This window comes from Medicago truncatula, chromosome 7 (assembly GCF_003473485.1).
Source record: "Medicago truncatula cultivar Jemalong A17 chromosome 7, MtrunA17r5.0-ANR, whole genome shotgun sequence".
NCBI classification, from domain to species: domain Eukaryota; kingdom Viridiplantae; phylum Streptophyta; class Magnoliopsida; order Fabales; family Fabaceae; genus Medicago; species Medicago truncatula.
The window spans coordinates 4,209,333-4,225,639 of NC_053048.1; the positions used below are offsets into that span (position 1 = coordinate 4,209,333).

The 16,307-nt window shown below is 34.4% G+C and overlaps 1 protein-coding gene across 3 annotated transcripts; it reads left to right on the top strand.

Moving 5' to 3' along the window:
* The first annotated feature begins 168 nt into the window (after positions 1–168).
* On the top strand, positions 169–11,375 carry LOC25497511 (protein RIK). 3 transcript variants are annotated; one of them, XM_024770306.2, is made up of 12 exons: positions 173–511; positions 2,220–2,433; positions 3,285–3,380; positions 3,470–3,504; positions 3,593–3,668; positions 4,028–4,159; positions 4,236–4,313; positions 5,415–5,508; positions 5,614–5,731; positions 7,264–7,828; positions 10,297–10,555; positions 10,732–11,375. In XM_024770306.2, exons 1-12 carry the CDS (start codon positions 429–431, stop codon positions 10,857–10,859), a joined length of 1,878 nt encoding a protein of 625 aa, XP_024626074.1. In that variant the 5' UTR covers positions 173–428; the 3' UTR covers positions 10,860–11,375. The 3 variants fall into 3 exon arrangements, with proteins under 3 accessions (XP_024626075.1, XP_024626074.1, XP_013447567.1); XM_013592113.3 differs by having other exon boundaries at positions 174–511; positions 3,279–3,380; XM_024770307.2 differs by lacking the exon at positions 10,732–11,375 and having other exon boundaries at positions 169–511; positions 3,279–3,380; positions 9,302–10,421.
* Positions 11,376–16,307: the final 4,932 nt, after the last annotated feature.

Consider the following 16,307-nt stretch of genomic DNA (forward strand, 5'->3'; position numbering starts at 1 on the left):
GACACATGTTAACAATATTATTATTATTTTTGAATAAACTTGTTTATAGATTTATAAAAGCACTTACTCAATAAAATTAAATTCTATTAACCAAAAATAAAATAAAATTCATAATAAAGTTGCATATATTCTCATATTTTCTTTTGTCAAATCACAATCGTCGTTTTATCTTCATACACCGTGTCGTTTAACACCTCTGGTAATAGCATTCCACCCGAAAGCAGCTTTTACACAGTATCAATAAAAAACGATAGAGAAACATATAAACCCCGTTTCAACGACCAAACGCGCGTTTCAAATAATCTAACCCCAAACGCTCGCGCTTGATAATCCATTTTCCCCCTTCTTTTAATCGAAAATAAAAGGTGAAGAAATCAAACAATCCTTTCACTTTCGATTACCGAATCAAATTCAGAATCGCTTAAACAATGACGACGGAAGATAACAGCGTTAGGGTTTCTTCTTCCAATGAAGCATCTGCGACAAACGAAGTTTCACAAACAAGACAGAGGTAACTCACGTCATTGAAAATTTGAAATTTGTTTAATTTTTGTCTTTTATTCGTTAATTATGTGAAATTAGTTGGATTACTGTGTTGATTGATTTCACCGTGGATTTGTCTTTTTTACTGAATTGGAATTATTTGAATAGCTTAGTGTGAATGTTTTCACTTTTCAAATATTAAAAAGCTGGATTAGTCTCTGAAAGTTTTGGTATCACGGTGGGTTTACCGAAATCACGATTACGCGGTGATTTTTTTACCTCCAAAGTGTAGCTTTTGCAAGAGGGTCATGGTAACTAGTGCCCTGAGACACTTGTTAAGGGAAAAAAAGAGTAAATTTTGCATTGAAAAGACGGTTGACTACACTAGTTTTAAGATAATTTTATTACTCCCTCCGATCACTATTATAAGCAAAAAACTACTTTTTAGGTTCATTGAATGAGTGATGTAATTGACCATTAATATAGTCCACATACATCATTTATTCAATGAACCTAAAAAGTAGTTTTTTGCTTATAATAGTGACCGGGGAGTATATTAGTTCATTTGCCAAATTACGGTGGCTCATGCAAATTTGTCAAACTCACCTCGGAAGCAAACATTTATCTATTGGTGAAACAGGTGTTTAGGGTTTGGGAAAAACTTTAATAGATGTTTTCGAAAATGTATATTTTGTAGGATTGACCACATTTTTAATAAATCATAGATGTTTTCGAAAGTGTATATTTTGTCCGGAAGTATGCAATACTCTTCCGAACTGAAAGTGATATTGGGGTGTGGAAAGTTCCTCCCATAGGGTTAATGCTAAAACGACAACACACTTGGTGCATTATATTTTAGGTTATGTCTGTATGGATTGACTTATTTGAGTTTATCTGCTAACACAAGTTTTGTCTGACCGTTTTTCAGCCTATTTTCATAAGTTCTCCAGCGTAGCTTATGAAAATAGCTTATAACTTGCATAACAATTTAAATTTATTTTATCTTTTGCTATAGAAATAACTTATACATCAGTGCCTGAGCTTTTAAGTTGCAAATAAGTTTTTATCCAAATAGTGCTTCGCATAACTGTAAGGGAGTTCTCCAAGATATTCCCAAAAGTGTACTTTTGGACGGCATTTTATCTGGAAGTATGTTTAAAATCCTCGTTTTTTCTCGATGTGTAAATTTGAAGTGATGTTGGGGCGTGGAAAGTTTCTCCCTTAGGTTATGCGAAAACGGAAACCACTTAGGGTCTGTTTGGATTAGTTTATTTGAGGTTATCTACTGCCATAAGTACTTGCGACATTTTTATTTTATTTGAAGAAGCTAAATTAGCCCACCCAAATTGGCACCGGCTGAGACCTTGAGGAGGAGCACACTCGAAGGTCCCAAGTCAACACCACCATGCCAACCCAAATAAGTACTTGCGACATTGTTTGGGATAACTTATGAAACAACTTCAGACATTTTCATAAGTTGATTTCATGTTATTTCCATAAACTCTCCAGGATAGCTTATGAAAATAGCTTATATATTATACAAAAAACTCAATAAATTCTTATGCTATAAGCTGCAAAGTCAACTGCAAATTAAATTGTTAATCCAAACAGGGCCTCAGTGCATTAGATTTTAGGGGGTCACATTGATAGAATGAAAATACTAAAGAAAATTTATTCGATTGTATTTGATACTATGTTTTGTGAATTTTTTATTGAGTGTTCTGATTTTTTTGTAGAAAGAAGAGAAAGTGGGATCAACCAGCAGAGTCATTGGTATCAGTTGGGATGGCAGTACCCGGAGTTCTTCCTTTGAGCAATGCTATGCCTCTTGGTGGGGTTGCATTTCCAGGTGTGACACCAGTGATATCCAGCGCTCTTTTGACTAATCCATTGGCTGCTGCAGCCCTGCTTCAGCAGCAAAGCACGGCGGCGGCCCAAAAATTGAATCAAGTGAGCTGTCTAATCCCTTGCAATGTTTGACGTGTTTGCCGATGCTCTTTCTTGATTATATTGCCGTATCATTCTTTTATTGTTTTAGTTTGTGGGAAAACAAGTGTGGTATTGTTCGATGAAAGTGTGGTATTTTTTTGATGAAATTTCATCTAAGGATTTTGAACTTGGTGCTTGAATGATATGAGAATTATAAGGGGGTTGTGAACTTGGTGCTTGAACTGTGTCCTCTATTGAAGCGCTAGTAATACTCTTGGAAGTTTATTTACACCGCAATGAATTCATGATATTTTTTTAAATGAAAAATGCAATGGAATCGTGACATTGAAAATTGAAATTATATATAATTACTAAATTTAGTTTTGCAGTTCGACACTTTAATGATTATCATTCAGCTTCTTATGCTCTGTAATTTTGCCTTTTAAAGCACACTCTTTTAAGATTTGTGATATTGAATACTAGCTTCGTCCATGTATGCTTCTCAGACCCATCACTTGCAAAGTCTGCAGAATATGCTTTCGGGTGGCCTAAAATCATTGACTTCATATTTTGTGCATTTGCAATTAATAAACTGTCTTTAATTTTTTATTTCATTTATACAAGAGTATTTTGGCAAAATTGTGTTCTCTGTTATTCCAAATATTCCTTTCCTTCTAATTTTCATAGAATAATTGTGTCAGGGTAGATTGATGCTAGCAACATATTTACTTAATAAGTGTTTATGTGTGTGGAGATTTTGCTGAAGCCTTTGATTCTCCCTGAAGTTTTTGCGTTATTTTATTATAGATTTCTTTTGTAAATTTTAAATATTTTTTTATCTTATTGTGGGATAAATTTTCATGTAGCAAAAGATCCAAGATGAGTTGGTAATTGCTCGAGAAATCGTCATAAATGATGCAGAATCTTCTCTTCGCTACAAGTTGACAAGACGCCAGACACAAGAGGAGGTGACCTGGATAAGATAATTTTACTCCCTTTTAACCCCAAAGCTTCTCTTTAATTTTTATCTAAACGATCAGTTTTCCTCTTCTTGCAGATCCAGAGGTGCACTGGTACTATAGTTATAACTAGGTTTGTAGTTCGTTCAAAGCATTTCTAAAGTCCTTTTAAGTTTTTACTATACTGCTGGAAGTAATGTCTATGCTGGTTGCTTTTGCAGGGGTAAGTATCGACCTCCCAATTCGCCGCTCGATGGAGAAAAGCCGTTGTATCTCCACATCTCTGCAGGAGCTCATGTAAATGCTGATACTTGGTTTTTATTTTTTTTATTTTTTTATATATATAGAACAATGATTGGGTTAAATAATCAGATTTAATCGGACATTTTTGTCCAATCCTTTATTTCATATGAAAGTAACATTTATTACTTAAAATGATGTGGTCAGAACTCATATATAGATTGGAAAGGAAATGTCACTTGAAAGAGATTATTTAATTGAATTTATTTGCAACAAATTGGCTTCTTATTCATGAAAGGAGATTCATATTGCTTTTTTGTATGTCATGACACAATAATTGATGGCTCATGGCTGTGTTACATGAGAATGAATTACGTAATTTAGTTTGCTTCTAGTGACATCACATTATGTTGCAGATAAAAGATACGGCGGAACGGATTTTAGTTGTTGATCGTGCTGCTGCAATGATTGAAGAAATGCTAAGGCAGGGGCAAAATTCGCAGTCAATTTCTTCTGCTTTACCTTCAGCTTTGGCTAATGGAGTGAAGGTAGAAATTCATTCATTACTAGCTCATATACAATGTGATGTGATGTATTGATAACTAAAATGTATTAATGAATCAGGTATTGAGCACATGTGTGTTTTTGGGATTTGATGCTGACCCATCATGGAACATTGTTGCTCGTATACGTGGACCAAATGTGAGTCCTTCCCTAACTAATTGATTTGTCTAGTACTCTTGTGCTTTATGTTTGTGCATGAATATAAGTGGAGAGTCTGCCACAACTATTTTCAGAGAGGACTGTTTGAAGTTTCTCCTCTGTAATCTGTTCATATATTGACTTTTTGAGTCTCATGTAATGGACATGTTATGATTCACAATTATATCATATATTGATTTGCTGTTTTGTTTTTATTTCTTACATTTTTACTATTCTATCTTTTTGCTCACTGGGAGTAGGTGTGTATTTGTTTTAAACTTCTATTTGATTGCGTGGAAATACTTTGCTATAGCTTAGGTTATTGATTACCAAGGTGTTGATTAGGCAAGAAAAAAGGGAGGATGTCTGGGGAAATTGAAGACTGTTGTAGTTGGCAAAGTGTTCTTTTTATGGGTTGGGATCCTCTCAATTTTCTAAATAAAATGGAAATGTCAATTACTATATTTTTTTACTAAATAAATAATATAAATGTAAACATTTCTAAAATTGGAGACATTAATTGAACATTTATACACGGAAACTGAGAATGGAACAAATGGAATAAAAAATGGAGAGCATCTTAATTCTTGACTGGGATCCTCTCCATTTCCTAAAAGAAATTGAAATGTCAATAACTAACTCAGTAACTTTCTTAGGTGTGGGCTTCTTCAAAAGAAAAAAACTCTCTTAGGTGTGGGGTTAGGCCTGTATATATATACAAACTAACAAACAAGAACAGAGGTAACTCGCCAAGTAACTACAAATTAGAGATTAAATTTACACAGATAATTACGGGTAGAGACTGAACATTCGGTTGTTTGCTCATCAATACGTAAAACTAGATTTGCCTAAGAAAATATCGGGAGTTATACTAATTAATTGCCTCATCTAACAGCATAAGTCTGACCTGACTTATTTATTTATTTATTGGATTGGATACCTTGCATCATTATTGGTGGATAATTATTTATTTTAATATATTTTATGATGCTTAAAATTGTGTATTTGTAAATAATCTAATGTTTCAAGCCTCCTCTGACGTCTCCGTACAATTTGGAGAATTTTTTTGGGGTTGGTGGTCGTTTGGATTTGAACGTGCAGGACCAGTATATAAATCACATTATGAATGAAACAGGAGCAACAGTAATACTTAGAGGACGTGGTTCCGGAAACGATGAAGGCTCAAATGGAGAAGGTACTTTCTTCATTTGTGGGATTCAAACTTTTGAAGGGAATTATATTTCAGTATAGATTACTTTCGTGATATTCGCTTTTCAGTTTGATTTGTTTTCGGTTTTAGATGGACAGCAACCTATGCACCTGTTTTTGTCTAGTAACAATGCAAAAAGCCTTGAAGATGCTAAGTTCTTGGCGGAAAATCTTTTGGATACAATCAGTATGGAATGTGGTGCTTCGAGGTATTCAATTTTATATTGTCATATGATATAGGATGTGAGCCAGGTTTTTTTCTTAAGAGTAGAAAATTTAGGGAATACTCTGTTTTTCTCAAATATTAGCTCTTACCATATAGAAACAAATCTTTATTTAGAAAATACAAATTTTTATTATTTGATATTTCATGGAACACGGCAACCTACCTTTTGATTATTTCCTATGCTGATGTCAACATGACAACAATCCTTTTTCACTATGGAATAATTAATATCACACGTATTTTGAAGTGAATTTGGAACATTCTTCGGTACATTTCTGGAAACTGGGGCTAAACATTAATTTTCCCGATACACATCCTAGAAAAACATGTATCCTCTCAGTGTGATAGACAGTAGGTTTGACTAGAAAGATGTGATATTTTTGGTAGCTAGGTGACCGGTGATCAGACTGAGAAATTCTCACCTCCGAAACATTCGCTGCTTTAAACTCCCTCTTTTCTCTTTAAAAAAAAATTGGGGAAGGGGAAATTATTTGTTGGAAATTCCGCCTTCATTGCGGTCCACCCCTAGCCGCCTAATTGCAACATTTGGGTTGCCTTCATTGCAGCCTTCAACACCTTCATCGTGTTGGGTTTGAGGGGGTGGATTTTTTCCCACGGTGCTTGGAGATATGGTGTGTGTAGTACTGTAATGTTTATAAAGCTTGGACAACCCTCACCTTACAAGCCGGTTTTGTAAGGATTAGTTGAGCCCAACTCAAATTTTAAGATTATTATTAATAACGATGACACTAATGACCATTTTACGGTAGTCCGTGATGGGATTTGAACCATGCCCTTTGAGGTTAACAAGTCAAACTCTTAACACTAAAATGACACCTATTGCACAAAAGTAGAAAATGAATATTCTGGGCTTTGTCTAAGTCCTTACTTTGAAGGGCCTCATAATTATTGCTAGCCTTCAAAGTAAGGGCTTCATAAAAATTATTTCGATGAAGGGCCTCCCTTGCACTCACTTCACAACATCTCATTAGATAATGTAAGCCTTTCAAATTGTGAGGCTGATACCCAACAGCTTCTCCCCTGCACTCAAATCACATGAAGGGCCTCATAAAAATTATTTGCATGAATGTATGTTGCCTTTGTTGTTGCTTCTATCTCAGGGACACACTTATACTATCCTGCTATTAATACTTGTTATTTTAGTTTAAAATTTAGGCACATTTCTGTTGCAGATAGGTTCTTTCACATGGTCATTGTACGGTAATTGGGAAATTTGAAACTCCTGGACTTTGTTGGTTGATTTAAGTATTAAATTTGGTACTTGTGTGGTTTGCATTCAATTTTAATTTTATGGAACTAAGGTTGGGTTTGATATGGTAGTGTGTGGGTAGGATGGGATTCCCACAAATGGAAGTAGAGGTCTGGTAAATCTGATTGGCAATCATCTTTTTCCATTGCAATTCTTGAAACTATGTTATTTGGTTATTTTTATTGTTGGGAACATGTTAAATTTCTTCTAAGTTATAGGAATAACTTTTGATTTAACTGTCATAGGATTTCATCATGTAAAGTTTATAGTGCTGTTCCACCTCCACAGCCGGTATATACTGCTGTTCCACCTCCACAGCAGGTATATACTGCTGTTCCATCACCCCAGCAGGTTTATAGTGGCCCTTCATTGTCAAAGCAGATTTCTACTGCCATTTCACCCGTACAACAAGGTTACAGTGCTGTTCCACCCCCACAGCAGTTGTTGGCTGGAGTTCAGTGTTCGGAGGCAAGCACAGACGTAACCACTACTTCAATGTCATTGACTGCAGTTTCGACACCAGTTCCTACAGCAAACATGATTGGTTATGCTCCTCCTTTAGTATCAGGTGGAACTAGCTATATTGGATATGGTGGAATATATCCTCAAGCTACCCCATTGCAACAAGTTGCTCTTGCCTTGAGGCACTCACCTCCTGTTGCTTCAACAGTTGCTCCCGCAACATCGGCACCAAACAGAGAGTCCAAGTCTACCACAAACTCTAATCATGAAAAAGAGGATAAACGGACAGCTCAGAGGCGAAAATTTCAAGAACAGCCAGTTGTTTCAAAGGGCGCAAAACACAATCAGGTCATTGCATTGCCATTGATAAAATCTTTTAATATATCATTTTGCATGATGCAGGGGGGATATCATTGAATCTCTTGATAACTAGTTAGGTTGCAGCAAATAAAAGCCTTGGTTTATGGGAAGTCTGGTTTAATCTCTTTGCATTCAGATATACTGTTAATTGGATGTGCAAATTTGAATATATTAAAAAGCATCAAAGCAATAATTATCTGACGTTAGGGCTGTAAACGAGGAGCACTGGGGAATTGGGAAATGAACCGGGGAAATTAAACCACCAACTAATTACTTAAAACACCCTCTCATATTGGATCCTAACAAATTCTGACGAGAACAAATGAAAGAATCATTATTTGAAAAGAAAAGATTGACAAACCAAGGCTGATAACTCCCTTCTGAAGGGACAACTCCCTCACAACCAACTTGGTTAGTATACAACATGAACACATTCATTACAAACTTTCCTTCCCTTTCATATTTTTACAGACTTCAGAGTTTTCAATAGCAATGTAGGTAAAGAATTTTTACGATCCACATTGCTATTGAATAGATTAGATTATTCATTATTACTTTATTTGAACGTAGTTATCTTTATTTTTTATTTTTGCTTTTAAAATGAAAGGTAACGAAGTAAATAGTAGCAAAATATCAAATGCTTCCGAAAGGGAAGTCAAATGCCTAAGTATATGTAGCAGATCTGCTATAAGCTAATCCCTCAAATGACTGATTTGACAAAAACTTCCTTTTTTCCATAATAGAAGCAATTATTTTTACCCTTTTATTATTCCTATTTGTCCCGGTTCTCCTTATCTTCTGATCACAGCCTTGGGTGTGGTTCTCCATACTTACCTGATGTATTTTCACTTTCCACTGTATGTTTGGGTGAAATTGCCATTTGACAAATAAATTAAAGGCTAAAATATGGTTTTGGTCCCTGCAAATATGCCTCGTTTTGGTTTTAGTCCCTGTAAAAAAAATTTGTTGTTTTTGGTCCCTGCAAAATCAAAAGATTTTACAGGGACTATTTTTCTAATAAATGAGTTCAGTCATCATGTGCCACGTGTGCAAATCATTACAAAAGTGGAGTCAGGGACCAAAACCAAAATGAGGCATATTTGCAGGGACCAAAAACAACAAATTTTTTTTACAGGACTAAAACCAAAACGAGGCATATTTGCAGGGACCAAAACCATATTTTAGCCTAAATTAAACTAAACCAGTTGTAGATGGATATCATGAGCAGATAACCTCTTTTTTTTTTTCTTCCTGTTTTTATTGCATCTAGAACTATCTTTGGAGTGTGGATACATTGACATATTAAACAGAACTTCAAATTTTTTTCTATTCTCATTTATAATTTTTCTTTTATAAAAACAATAGTATTACAAAACTTATCTTGCAAAAGCTCTTAATATCTAACTCCGTTCTGGTCTAAACATATTATCTTGTGCTGACTTTTGATACTTAATATTCCAGGTATTTTCTCTGACCTTCTATGCTGACACTGGACCTGTCTGTTGGGCTGTTGGTTTATGTTTGACAGGGTTTTCTGTTTTGGAAAGTTTGCTTGTGCACAGTATACGCCCTTGCCAGTCCAAATGTTTTATGATTTATCTCTCCATTGGTAAAGTTGTGGCAAGCTTGTGCTTTGCCCTCCATTTTTGCATACATGGGCTCCAAAAGAAAATAAATACTATAATAAGAAAATGAATAAAATTTATACGTGATTAAGAGTCACTATTGAACATCCAATATTTTTAAAACCAAGATGATGTCAGCCATTTCCTAAGCAAAGCCATCTTACTTAAAATTTTGCATCTCACTTTAACTAGTTGCCTCCACAAAATCTTGTTAGACTAATCCTACATCCCGCGATATGATTAGTTAAAAATAGTTGTGTTCATAAACTCATCATTCATTAAAAATATCAATTTTTTGAGTGCGACCCTTAAAGTTAACCCACCACTTGACAAAAATCTCAGTTCTTTTTGCAAAACATGTATATCTTGGTATTTGGCATCAATGACTCATTTGGCATTGGCATTGGCATGAAAGCCCCCAAAATATTGGGAACATTTGAGCTGCTAATATACAGTTATGTTGCCAATTATACTATTCGTTGACATTTTTTTTTTTTAAGGAATTCGTTGATATATGTTATCACAACAAATTCCTATTCGTGTTACGTTTCAATTATATTAATTAATCAGCCACTTAAAACAGTTTTTGCGCGAAAAATTTTCCATTGACTGTTATTATCTGTGACATTAAATCAGGTTATAGAATGATAGTTGACGATATTTGCCAGTTTATCCTACCTTATATTGTTGTGCATTGTTTTCTTTATTTGTTTTATTTTTTATAGTTCAGTCTCAATTTACTTGTAGTTTTGTGTATTGGAGCAATTAGTAAAATATCTGATTCAGAAGTTGTTTGTATTTTTGTATTGTTCCACTCTAACTCAATTGCAGGGATCGGAACTTCTAAAACCTAATGAACGATATGAGAACTTGGTTGTGAGGAATATATCAACTATGCCTGCTCCTAAGAAGTTGGTCCAGCCATCGTCTAATGGAATTCCAGCACCCCCACCAAGAACTACGCCTCCACCACCTCCAAAAAGAGCTATGCCCCCACCACCTCCTCCACCTAAATTTTATGATTCAATTGAAGTTAAAGTACAAGACAAGAGCAATAGTTTACGGAAGACAAAATCTGATGCTATTCCTGGTTCGCATTTATCAACTTTAATATTGTTTTGATGTTTCATTATGTGTTCTCTATATAATGTGTATGTATGAAACTTTTACTGTCTGCTAAGTGTGATGATTCTTTAATTGACTTTGTAATGTTTTCTTTATTGTCCATCTTTTAGATTTGTGTGTAATTTTAGGTATTTATTTCAGATACTTTGGTCAAGCTAATGGAATATGGTGACGACGACGACGACGATGATCTAGACGATTCAAATGCGGAAATGCCTCCTCGCACAGCCCAAGCAATTGGGGCTCAAAAGCCTTTCTGGGCCTTGTGATCTGTAGTGTGGATGTCAGACATAAGTGATGTAAATAAGCAATTGTTTTGGTTGAGATTTAGCCATTTCATCAGTGTTCTTGGTGATTGCTGGTTAGTTACTTTTCAGTGCAATGGCGGGTGGAGATCCCTGAGCATGATTTTTGGAGAAAAGAGAGTTGGTTGTCAGGTAGCATTTGAAATCTACAGGCTATATTGCACATTCTCATCTGCTTTCCAGATGTCTGTTGTAATTTTTTGTCCTAATTTCAGTATGCATTGCATATACACCAGTAGTCGATTTTTTTAGTAGTTTAGTTTGCCATCAATATGATGATAGTTGGCGAACTCTTTACAACTAGTCCTAACTGATAACTGAAACTGTAGCTCCCAGTCCCAGTTTGTGAAATATGTTTGTATTTCCATCCTCCTATTACGTTTTACCTATCATGTATTTCTTACAAATCTCAATTTTTAGCTAGTAGAATTTGTAGCAAATTTTCTGGATGGATTAATATAGATGGTTGCGATTTCCAAATGCTATTCCAATTCTGATTAGCAACGACAATATTCGATCCAGATCTCCATCTGCATATTCGATCCAGATCTCCATCCCACAACACTCATCCATCAGGTTAATCTAACAGTTAAGAGGTTAAACCAATAAGACAAATTAGAATAAGTAGAAGAATAGCCATCGGATGGCCGCCCATGGCGACATGTTCGACAGGCTGGTTAATCTAAAATTATATGATTTTTTATTCACCTTGAAATCATATTGCTCAAATGTAAATTTGTTGAACTGATTTGTTCGATATATGTTAAAGTAATTACACATTTGTGAAAAGAAAAAATTGTTGGAATTCATTTTTGCGAAGAGGAAGTGTTGATTTATATATATAGAAGACTGCTTTTAAAATATGTCATTTTGTAGCACTTTATAAAATTGTGACCATGATCATTTGTTTTCTTCCCAAATCCCATGGAATAAAAACATGGATCATGTTAGAATAACAATCTTGATAACGAAGTTCGGCCAATTTTGCATGTCTCCCTCCAACTGCAAAACAATTGTATAGTTCCACTATATTATCAATGAAATATTAGGGATTATTGTATACAATTCGTATTTAAATACGACACTCTTATTTTTAAGCCATAGTCAGCAACATACCCTCTTCTATCTCTCAAACAAATAAGGGAGAAGGGTGTTAAAGAGTGTAGAGAAGATAATGGTGAAACGGAAAAGAGTATGGTTGTAGTTACTATTCCATAAATCCGCTACCATTGAGTTAATTCTCTTTATTTTAAAAGTTTTGTCAAAGAATACTCTATTCCATAAATCCGCTACCATTGAGTTAAAATATTAGTATATTACTCCATTGTGTTAAATATTAATATATTATTATTCCATTTTGTTTCAAAATATAAGTCACTTTTTTTAAGTAGAAGAAATGACAAAACTATTATAAATTCACACACACAAGTGGAGATGTAAGGCTTCGAAACTCAATTATGGTGTTTGACTTAACAGTTTTGACATTTTATCAGTTGAGCTAGCACTTGTGAACATATAAGTCACTTATTTATTCACCAAAAATACTCATGAATATTCCCAGTAAAATATATACTCTTTTGGACAATTTTATGTGTGGAAGGATAAACTGAATATTAAATTCTTTAGAGAACAAAAAAAAAAAGTTAGGCCAATTTTCTAATAAGAAATAGATTCAAGAAAGAAAACACGTTAAGTTTGCAACACAACATCAAAATGGAAATATTAAACCAAAAATTAAGAAACTAATCACTTTATTATTAGCATAACAAAAGTCCAAATGAACTTGGAAACAAGAAGAGATAATAAACTATCCCCAATCATTACCCAAACAACAAAACTTAAAATGCAGATCATAAACCACTACAAAGTTTGTAGATGCAAACTCTTATTACAAGTTTTTCCCCACAAATAAATGTTTTACTCTCACCGTAACTTATTTCTATCCGGTGTTGGGCTCGCCAAGATATCCGCCACTATTTATAGTCGCAGTGGTGGAGATGTTGGGAACCGACATAGACCGGATATGCATAACAAGCCTACGCAACATTTTTTATCAAAACCATTGCATTTTTCGCTAAATGTCTTACATTTTTTTGGCTTGTCGCAGTTTAATATATTCCCATTTCTACAGAGGCAGGTTCCTACAAATCCCCCATTACAAACTAACGATTTATCACAACATGTTTTATCAAAACCATTGCAAGGTTGACCATAGTTACCATCTGGACAAATGGCCTGAGATATGGTAGCCAAAACCACCAAGGTAAGCATGAGAACCCAAATAACTTTATTGCTGCTCATCTCCTTATCTTCTTTCTCTTTATTACTTATAATATATGACTTGTGTATGAGTATTTGTGTGTGTATCAAAATGAAACTAAATTCTCATTTTATAGGCATTATGTTGTAGTAAATTATATATTTAATTTGTCATGTGTGAAGAAGGATTAGAATAAGATATACTGAAAGGGGGTAGGAAGCTGCTGGGTATAAAATCTTCAAGATTGTACTACGGAGCACATGGTTATAAAACTATGTAAAGTATTGATCTCTTTTAAATTTTTTAATCAAAAGAAATGGTGACTATCACATCTTCTTTATTCTTATGCTTAAAAATTTTATATAAATTCAGTAATTTTCATATTTTTTCTACTTATTTGATCGATACAAAGTATTACTCATCTTTAAGTTGATTTCTACAAATAAATGCTCGTATGAGACGGATTTACTATAAATTATGTGAATTTACGATAAATCCGTCTCATGCAAGCGGTTTGCTAGGATATATTGATCATTCTTATTGTTCACGTCGCTGGTAAGAGTCTAAATCATCTATATCACTGAGTAGAGTAATGGTATTGTTAAGTTATTAAGTCGTTAAGATTAGGAGTATGAAGGTTTAGCAATTAGCATAATGCAAATTACCAAAAGCATGGATCTGTTGTTAGAATGATATACTATTTTTTTTTTACAGGGGATGATATTCATTATATGAGGAACACCTCATACAATTCCCTCCTCCTCCTCATCATCGCCTTCAACTTTTCTACCTCCTTAGTCGTCGAGGGTTGTGACCCCGACGACGAGAGGTCACTCTTCAAAATCAAGAGTGCCTTCAACAATGTCAGCTACTTCTCTACATGGATGGATCAATTTGCAATGCAAGATAATTCTGAAAACCATGTCCTCTCGTGTCAACATCCTCACGATTTTCAGCTCGAACAAAATCGTGGGCGAAATCCCAGCATCCATTCCAGAGCTCACGTACCCATAGACCTTAATCCTCAACATTAACCCTAACCTCTCCGGACCTATCCCTAATTTCTTAATGAGGTTAAGACACATGCATACCCTCAAACTCGACAACAACCGATTAACTAGTTCCATTCCCACTTTCTTTGTTAGGCTCCCAAATCTTCAGCGAATAAACCTTCAACAAAACAAGCTGAATGGAAGAATCCCACCTACATTCGGCTCCCTAGTGCCCAACTTCTTTGTATTCTTTCGGGAAACCTATCTTGGGTCATATCCCGAGGTTCTTATGGCAAGTTAATTTTGATATTCTTGACCTCAGCGGGAATGAATTGAAGAGTGACGCTTCTTTTCTATTTGGGGAGAATAAAACAAACACTCAGATCCTCAACTTGTCGTGCAATCACTTGTTGTTTGATCTGACTAACGTGGTAATGCCGGTAGGAGAAGATATCCCGATCTTGTCATCCTTGGACTTGAGCTACAATCATTTATACAAATGGTTGCCAGCTTGGTTAGGCCAAGCCCCATTGTTGCACCAGTTTAATATGTAGTGTTGTTATGAGAGCATCTGAGGGTGAAGTTAGGGGGTTGCTCCAAGGCCTCAATTGGATTGTCTCTTTAGAATACAATCATGTGATCTTTGAATTAGATTGCAAAATGGTTATTGATGATGTGCACTCAGAGAAGTTGAATCACTTGAAGTATGGTTCAGTTTTGCAAGATTGTAAAATCTTACTTGAAAATTATAACAACTATCAAGTTGTGTTTACTACGTCAAGCAAACGGTAGCTCATACTCTTGCAATGAGAGCTTTACCTCATGTTTCTCGCAATATTTTTGATTTAATTCTCGGTTATTTTGCTACCATTTTTTGAATAAATTGCCTTATATTTGCTTGCATAAAAAAAATAATGTGACCCTGATTTTTCCGATGTAATTAAGAACCCTTTGAATATAAACATGTGTTGAGGAAGTAAGCCACAGCTAAGGAAGTTGTTGCCAAAATTCGATCTTTCCTCCCTCTCAAGCACACAAGGAAAAAGTGTGTTAAGGTGCAGAGAAAGAGATTGGAGAAAAGTAAGAAGACAAATAGAGAGGATGGAGAAGATATAGATTATTTAAAAATGGTCTAAATTTGTATTCATCATACCCCCTTCGTCCAAAAATAATAAACAAAAATAGGTCAATAAAATTTGATATAAATTTTGAACCAAAAACATCAACTTTTGCTTGTCAATACTTATATTTTAGTACGGATGGAGTATACTGTTACCAAACACTAACTAACGAAGAAAAAATCTTAAATTTCCCTTTACACCAGTTAATGATATCATGGTGCCTAAGAAAGAAAAAGTACAAAATTGCACCAGTAAATTACACTCACTCCTCTTGAACTTCGGTTATGCGACGTCTAACCCCGTTCTTATGAGAGTTAACATCCTCCAACTTGGCAATACCGGAACGGAAATAATTACTACTCCAATCTTGAATATAAAAAAAATAAAAAAATAAATCAAACAAGATTGATTTTTGATGTAACTAGTTTAAAATATGAACTAGATACATCTGGTTTGGTTAGCTATTTTCTTTTTGCTTATATTGTTAACCGGATGGAGTAGTAGTAACAAACACAATTCTTTGACCTCCACTTTTTTTTTTCATAAACAAGGCCTAAATCAAGCTTAAACTTCATTTATCAACCATTAAACTAGTACCGAAATCTCCAGTAGTCAAAAGAAACCAGCCATCTCTCAAACCATTTACACAAAATATCAAACACTAGTATTCCCATTCGAACAAGGAAAAAACTTTCCACACTCCAACATGAGTTAATACACAAAAAAAATAAAAAAAAACAAATTAAGTGCCATCTGAAAATACACAGAAAATTTATGTTGTTCTAAAATACACTTCTAAAAGAATAATTTTGATTAACTATTGGTGTAAATTTTCCTAAATTATCAACCAATCACAAAATTTTATATGTATGCCTTTTAAGTTAGATATGATAAAGTCAAACATTTTCAATGATCAAACGGTTATAATTTACTGACAGTTTAGATATGGTGAAAATCAAACCTTTTCAATGATCAAACTACTGACAGTGCAAAATATCTTTACAGTGTAAAGAATCTTTACATCGTCAAAACATATGAA